General features: G+C 38.3%; 1 protein-coding gene across 1 annotated transcript in view; it reads left to right on the top strand.

The window, feature by feature from the left end:
• Positions 1-6,882: 6,882 nt before the first annotated feature.
• The window catches only part of LOC101848390 (V-type proton ATPase subunit E), a gene marked incomplete at its 5' end in the record, with an annotated part of 25,020 nt that continues 23,356 nt past the window's right edge, over positions 6,883-8,546 (top strand). The window contains 1 exon segment of the mRNA XM_005110441.2: positions 6,883-6,948. Coding sequence (XP_005110498.2) covers positions 6,883-6,948 — 66 coding nt within the window.

Genomic DNA, 8,546 nt, shown 5'->3' with positions numbered 1-8,546 from the left:
AAATTTAAAAAATCGATTTTTTAAATTTTGATTTAAAAAATCAAAAAAATCACCAACCCTGCCTGAATGCTGTTTGATTTTTTTCACTAAGTATTTGAACTATTTGTTCCCCCTAAATTAAATTAGTTTAGATTCTAATTAAAGTTGCCTTACTTTGCTTCTAAAGTGACTTGTTATCTTCCTGTGTGGTCATTTAATGCAGAAATGTTATCATATTTCTCTTCTGTTGGCTTTCAACGTGTATATATGGGTGCACGCACAGTGAAGACATGCACGCACAGTGAAGAGAACACCCTAGGTTGGAAAAAGTGTTGGGCACACAACGTTAAAAAAATCTGGCAACTATGAGCAAGGTCTATAGTTTCTTGAATGGAATAGCTAAAAACGAAAGTACAAAGCCGGAAATGGCAGAAAATAGGTTCAAAGATCGCTAAGTGCACGCGAACCCGCGATACCACTCTAGATCTAGATCTAGAGATTTTAAAATGTCTGAATGTTCTGATACTTCAGTTGTGGGTGGGGCAACGTTCCCAGACTATTATACTTTATTTGAAAATGCCTTCAAAAAGTACTGCGAGAAATCACCCCTAATGCAAACACTAAAATCCTACATGTAAAAAAAAAATGAAACCCCTCCACGCCTACAAGTACTAGATCTAGCTTAAGTCAGAAGTAGGTTGATTTTTTAAACTCTTGTCCTGCGTCAGGGCTGGATTGTACTTTAGGGGACCACCCTTGGAGTAACTATATTGTTACTCTAGTGATGGGCAGGTATCGATACTTAGATACCTATAGGTATCGGTATCGGTACCGATACCTGCTCTAAACATCGATACCTATGTGTTATTTATCCCAGGGCTGCCAAAGCAAGTGACTTGGGCCTTGAGAATTTTTGGTTTATCAAAACTGATAAGTTTTTGTAGGGGGGGGCAAGTGTTTAAAATGAATCTAGTGATTTTTTAACAAAAAGAGAGAAGTTTTTCATGAAATCTATCTAGTGATTTTGCAAAATCCTCACTGACAACCCTGATTTATCCTCATTCGTTTAATTTAAAGTTGCTAAAAATCTGGTAAATTGAATTACCTTTTTAGAACTCTTGTGTTTTTATTTTCCAATACTAACATTTTCTGCAAAGTTGACTTTCCTCCCATACTTAACTTAGTTTTTGTTTTTATTCTCATATTTGGGTATATATTTCTCTCTCTCTCTCTTTTACAAATACTTTTTGTTTGAGTCTCGGCTAAATAGTCACAACTTGTCTAGACACGATTACCTAAATACTTGGAAAAGTAGTGTATTTTTGTCTTTACTTATTACCCCCGGCGTATGTTACTAATAGCATTAGGTATTGAGGTATCGGTATCGATACCTTGAAAAAGTACTAGGTATCGACATGGATACCTAAATTGTGGTATCGGCCCATCACTAAGTTACTCCAAGGGACCACCCGTCTGGGCCCGTGATTATTATGCACGCCTAGCCTAACTGCGCACTCATAGTTCTGTACGCGCGGACAAAACGTAGTTCCGCGGGCGACTTCGCAGAGTGTAAGCCAGCAGCGAGGCGAGGTGAGCGAGAGGTGGTGCTTTAGGGTGGGTAGGGGATTTAACTTTGGTGGACCACCGTGTATCATACAAACGGAAACAATAATAAAGAAAACACACAAATATGCAAAACAATAACATGAGCAGACAATCGTGTTTACATATCAATATAACAACAATGGGGGGTTTCAGGGGGGGGGGGCCTGGCAACAATAATTTAAAAACGCACACACACACACATACAATAATACGAAGTGACTATTTCTCCAAACTCTCGGGAAAATAAACTTGATCTCTATTTCTCCAAACGGTTTCTGTTATCAATATTTTTTGGTTATTTGCGAGATTTAGGTGTCATCTTTCATTCTGCCATTCTGCGAGGACTGGGAAGAAGCATTTTTTTGCATGGCATTCAGTTTCTAGAGCTAGATCTAGAGATTTTTAAATGCCTGAATATTAAGATACTTGAGTTGTGGTTGGGGCAACGTTTCCGATGCCCTCAAAAGGTACTACGAGAAAACAGGACTGCTCGACCTTGACAGTAACCTATTTTGCATTTCGAAGTGATTATTCGGACTCCGAATAGAGAAAAAATATATATTCAGACTCTGAATTGAGTCCAGCATGACATCCGTTCTGACTTCGGACCCTTGTTCCTAATTTGTATTTCCAGCATTTACGAACTTTATTTCGATTATAATGATAACAGTCGAGACGTGAGCTTTAATATCCAGTTACTAGATCTAGATCTATTTAAACTGGCCCTCCCTGCATCATTAGTATGAACAGAACGACTAATTTGAGTTGACCTTGCCTGGGGCAAAGTTAATTATGTCGACCAATGAGATTGTGCGTAACGATCTCGCACTCTCGGCTTGCTCGAGGAAGAGGTGTTGGGAAGAGGCCACAGCTGTAGATTTTGTGTGATGTAATAAAAAAAAACAATTCCAGCAAAACTATAATACACAACAAAATGAAATTAAACATGTGGAAAGACAGATGGTGGTTGAAGTAATGATGATGCTATAGTGGTGGTGGAAGGACCCTGAGTTGTCGGTTACCATGTACTTAGACACTGCCATTGGTTAGATCTAATGAGAGTGCAGTCTTTTGACTTTTTACACAATTACACAGTCCTAGAAGGCAATTCTAGTTCTAATTCTGGTTTTACATAAAATCCCCCGACGACATTTATATATTTATAACCTCCTTACACTCACATAACTCACTTACAAGCTGAGTCCGAATACACAAATCCTTTTTTTTCGGAATCGAGTCGGAATAGATAAAAATTGTATTCGGACTCGAGTTCGAATAGAGCTGGCCTTTGCATTTAGTCGCCCCTAAAGCAAAAACGAAAATCCTTCATGTAAACAAAAAAAATCCCTCCACGTCAGTCCCCACCCCACCCCCACACCTCGTTCAACCTTACACACTCACACACACTCACACACACTCACTCTTAAACACACATGTGCGCTCGGCGGGCAGGCCATTCCATTGGCAAATTATCAACGAATCTTGAGAACGGAAACCGTTCGGAGAAACTTCATTTTCCCGAGCGTTCGGAGAAACTTCATTTTCCCGAGCGTTTTGAGAAATAGAGTCGGCCTAAAGAATAACATGAGCGGACCATGGAGCTAAGTGGACAATTGGGGTAGATCTAATTAGAGTTGGAACAGGCCGAGCCTTGCTTCGCAGCACTCACCAACAAGTCGAGAGCAGGGCCGAGGGGGTTGCAATTATGCATATGAGCTCTCGTGCGCATCTCTCGCCCTCCATTGTACTTTGGAGTAGGCCTGGCCTAGCAGAGTCGCGAGCAACTAAGAATAGTGGACCACGTGATTAGGGTCGTGGGTCAACGTGCACGGTGGCACGGTCGTGACGACTGAAAAACCCGGTAAGAAACGTCAGTCAGTAGTTGTCAATTGAAGTTGAAGGATGGGGACGTAGGAAAATGAGTAGGGGAGCTGGGAAAGGAAGAACAGTGAACAGCGGACCACTAGGCACCAGGGTCGTCATAGCGAAAGTAGTTCCGACCGATGGTCCGATAAAGTACAATCTTACCTGCGTCTGTGCTGAGATGCGAATCTTATCAGCAACCGATTACAACAGACGCTCTGGATGGGCCGTCGGGGTCATTCAGCGTGTACTGTTTGTGTAAGCGAGCAGGCCTGGAAACATGTGTTATTGCCATGAATACCGTGGTAGTGTGTTTATCGATGATGAAAATAACCCTTTATCTTTCATAGTTTTCTATTTATAGTGTTACGAACACATGAATAACCCCCTCTCATAAGCTGATAAGACATTCGAAGTGGCTATTTGAACTCGAGTCTGAATAGCCTCCGGTGGCTATTCGGACTCAAACTCCAATGATATCGATTCCATCATGACTTACTGATTGGTTGATTTTCCACTCTGACTCTTCTGCTGTCATTTTAATATGTTGAATTAAAATTTAATTTGCATTTTATTTGGGAAGTGGCTATCCTCACCGCATTTAGGATGGAAGTAAGCCAGAGGTCACCCATGCACAGACCTTCCGAGTCGTTAATAATCCAACAAGGTCTCTGATTGAATTGGAGAGCTTAGACTTTTAAAGAACCCATGGAAGAACTCCAGTTGAATTCACACATAATATCCAATTTTTTTCTTGAATTCAAATGTCATTGGTTGATTTATCGTAGCTCAGCCTAATGATATGAAACTACACATTTTTAATTGCGTTTGCTTACAATATTTGTGTAACTTATCATGAGCAATGTGGAAATACACATTTTTATTACAATATGATATTTGCATTAGGCCTACTTATCGGGAATGACGTGAAAAATGCATTTTAAAATTTGCTTGTATGCATTAGCGGTGTTATTTTACACTCATAGACTTGTCTTACTCTCAGATAGGGCCTATATATTTCTACAGCGCTTTTATTGTTTCATTTTTATCTGCTTTACACAAATTTTGACTGTATATCCACCTCAAATTAATATGAGAATCATACGCATGTGTAATGTGTGGGTATTTCCATGTAAACTAGACCTATATTACAATAATAGTAGGACCAAGTCCAAATGCATAGCAATATTTAGCTTGTTGGTAAATTTTTACTTTTAGACTCACACACATGCACTGTTTTGAGGGTTAAACTGCCATAATTCTTGAGGGTTTTAGTGGTCATGTTCTGGAGAAAAGTTTTAATCAGTTTAGCCCTCAAAACAGTGCATCTGCGTGTGGGTCTAAAAGTAAAAATTTACCTCTTTGACTATACACATACGCTCATGACCCTATACAGTTGCAAGCGCCGTAAAACACCAAAACACATTAATTTGCCTCCCTTGGTTTGAGAAGACTCCAATTTTTTTCCAAAACTGTTTTGGTAATGGAATGGTTGATAGGTCTTCAGAACATGCAAGAAAAGAAATGAGATCACAGTAACAGCTCAATGTACTCTATGTTCATGTCTAAAAGGCGATCTGCCCGCAAGAAGTCTTCCCCTGCCAAGAAGCCTTATACACCTAAACAAGTTTATTGATCACTCACACTTGTTACACTATTTTGAAAAGACCAAGAATCATTTGGATTTTGAGACATGATCAATTCTAAATGAGATCTCTAGAGATAGGTGTACAGGATCATTGCCCATCATGTGTGAAAATCATCTGAATTTCCATGTTTTGCTGTCTGGAAAGACAATATTCCCTCATGATTTCTCGTGGAGATACAGGTATTTCTCAGCGATAAACGGATAATGCGTTTGAATAAAATGAAATACACTGCTCAACTTTTAAAGTTTTGTTCACCCATCTGTATCTGAAAGTTTTTACTTAGAAGGTTAACAAATATCAACTCATCTTTCACAGAGAAGGTAACTGCTGTCTGACATAAGCCTCTTTTTATTTGTGTTATGCCATGTTGGAATCAGGCACTTGTAAATTTTTGGGCGTGGAGTTATTAGTGTCATCTTAAAGCTTATTGATTTGCCTTGCACTTGAGGAAAAAGTACTCGTCTGTCTTGAATAGAAGTCAAGATATTTGGGATTGAAGGAGACGTGAATTGCCTGGTGTTAGAGGTAAAATTAGTGCAAAAGGGGCTGCCAATGGAAACCTGCAAATTTACATATTTTGTTCCTTTCAGCAATGTTCTTGTGTAAATTCCGTAGTCTTTTTAAATGGACATAAATGTCAAGGTTTTTTGTTCGATTTCGTTCGTCTGATGAGTGCCTGATTTCACTTCGATATCTCACATTTGTATCATTTTTCAGGGATGGGAGTTTTTCATCTATATGAAAACTGGATACTAAGTACTGTTGGTTGGTACCCTCTCTTGTCCTCACCTGATTTGAATTACATTTTTTTTTGGCTGATGGTGGCTTCATGTCTTTTGACTGAAATGAACCTTTCTGATGATTCAATAACATTACTTTGTTTTAAATGCTTCTTTCCTTAAAGTAAATTTTGTTCTCCTCTCAAATTGTTCTATGTTTTTGCTTCCTTCTCCGGAATCTGCCTTTTTTCTATCATTAATAGTTTCATCACAATTTGCTACAGCTGTTGCTTTTACAATGCAATTGCCCAAAAACTTCTTCTCTTTTTTGTTTTTCGTCATGTGCCTTTGATTTATGTATGCAGTGAGTTTATGTGTATAGCCTAAGTTAAAGACACAGAATTTTCTGTGTGCAAGGTAAGTGAATGAAGCTCTCGTGATTCTAAAGTGCACCTTTGATGGTTTTCTTCTCTAAAATTTTTCCCTTTCCCCTTCTTTCCTTCTCTCTAATCGTGTTCTTTGATATATGTTTTCATCTCCTCATTCTGCCCCCCCCCTCTCCTCTGGCTTCTTGACTCTTTGTACTGCTACTCCTGGCTCCTTCTTACTGCTGTCTTTCAGCCACACCCCTGACCTTAAGGTAGGTAAAATCAAATGCCTAACCTTCTTAGACAAGGGTGAAAAAATCTTGGAGGTCTCTTGTGCAAGTTGTGCACATTAAAGATTCCTCGGGGGTCCTGAAATCAATAACAGTAGGCTTTGGCCACCACCTGGGCAAAATTTAAAATTAATTCCTACTAAAACTGAAAGTGCTTCATGTGAAAACGATCAATTTGTGTGTTTCTCACTCACGGGCGCCATAAAACTTACCAAAAAAAAAAGAGGAAATTAAATGTACCACAATGCTCTTTTCCCTTGATGTGTTGCCTTTCATTTCCGCAGTTGACGCAGTTTATCAGACACACTGAGCATTGTGCCGATGAGAAGATAGAAGAGCTTGACATTCAGGTATGCATGGTAGTATGGCTCACAAAAAAATGAAATGTTTTTCTTATTTATTCTCTCAGATTGCCCACATGATTGCCTTTATTGATCAAGAGGCATCAGAAAAAGTGGAAGAAATTGATGCCAAAGTAAGTTTGTACACTTTGCATGCTTATCCTCGCATCATACACTCCACCTTCTGCTTTGGCTTGGCATTTTAGTTATCCAGTTGCTTTTTGCTGTCTTGTGTGTTGTATGTGCATGCAGCCTCCCTGCCTTTAATAACTAAGTGACTGTGTCTTCTTTGAGTCTTTATTGTTGCTGTTAGCTCTTTTTTTTCTTTTTCTCTTTTTAAAACAAACTAATATTTAGTGATGTGGCATTATGCACAGATGGTGTTTGTGCCTGTAACCATTTAAGTGTACTTGTTGTCGAGATCATATTTTCTTCAGTAATAGTGTCACATTCCTCTTTTCGAACATATTTGCTTTTAAAAGAACAGATCACAGTACTGTGACCTCAAAGTTTATGAATAGAGTCTGAATTAGTATCACCGTTCATTACTCGAGAAAAGAAAGTATACGTATCATGAATTAAACTTGTGAACATTTGCTCTGATATATAGCTGTTGTTCAAGCTTCATAACATTTATTAGATTTAGGGGGAGGGGGGGAGGGGGATTTCTCAGTTTTTAATCTTTGACATAAATAGCATATCCCATTAAAAAGTTTACCCATGTCTGTTTATGCCTGGTTTCGTTCTTTTTTTAAACATGATCTCTTTGCATGTATCTAGTCATTGTTGGTGATGGGTCTAATTTTTTTGTTGTTCTTTTCTTGAGAATGTGTCTGTTTGTGACAATATTTGAGCACCTTCCCGTATAGCCACAACTCTTCAGGGGTGTCAAATTGTAAACTATGTTTGTGCACCCGCTGTAAATCTGCTTCTGTTCAATTCAAAATGAATTGTCTGCTGTAAAGATTATCTTCTTTGTTGTTGCAATGTTTGTTACTCTTTGAATTTGAAAAGTTTGGCTTTTAAAATTACAACTTTCTACACTCTTGGTTTGCTTAATTACCTCTAATGTTTGTAGAGGCATTCTTCTTTTGTTTGTTTGTTAATGGCACACACATTTTTTGCCAGGGGCTCATTCAAAGGAACTAATCAGTGAACAACATGACAACTTTTTGGAATGCTAAATTGATATAGAAAACAATTGTTCTGGGATTCTTTTTAAAAATTCCATTTGACTTTAATGATATTTTGTAGGGAGAAAGGCTCATAAAATATGAAGTCACGTGTAAAATCTTTTTGTTAGGCTAATTCATAACTAAGGGAAATGATAGCATGGATGGCTTCTTCTGGTGAAGTTTTCTTTGTGATATTGATATGTTTTTGGAGCATTTAAAAAGAAATTGAGCCCAAAAATGTTGCTTGAGTCACTTCAAATTTAAGTTCAATGTGTGGAAAAGAAACAACTTCGCAGGAATTCTTGGCTTTTGTATTTTAGGCTTTTGATTTTGTCGCCTTGTACACTTTATTTTAATTTAGACTCACTTTAAAGTTTCCACACAGAATTGTGTGTATTTTGAAAACACTTCCTACTTTCTTTGTAATTGTTAGCGTTTTACATCCCCATCAATATAATCTGGATAATTTCGAAGATGGGTTACTTGGACCTAGCCTGTTGGGCTAAGGGAGATGCAAAATTCCTACAATCAGATGTAGGTACTCAACAAAGGAACCC

This window comes from Aplysia californica, unplaced genomic scaffold, assembly GCF_000002075.1.
Source record: "Aplysia californica isolate F4 #8 unplaced genomic scaffold, AplCal3.0 scaffold00890, whole genome shotgun sequence".
NCBI classification, from domain to species: Eukaryota; Metazoa; Mollusca; class Gastropoda; order Aplysiida; family Aplysiidae; genus Aplysia; species Aplysia californica.
Note: the sequence above shows the minus strand (reverse complement) of the source record. Positions and strands in the feature narration are given on the sequence as shown.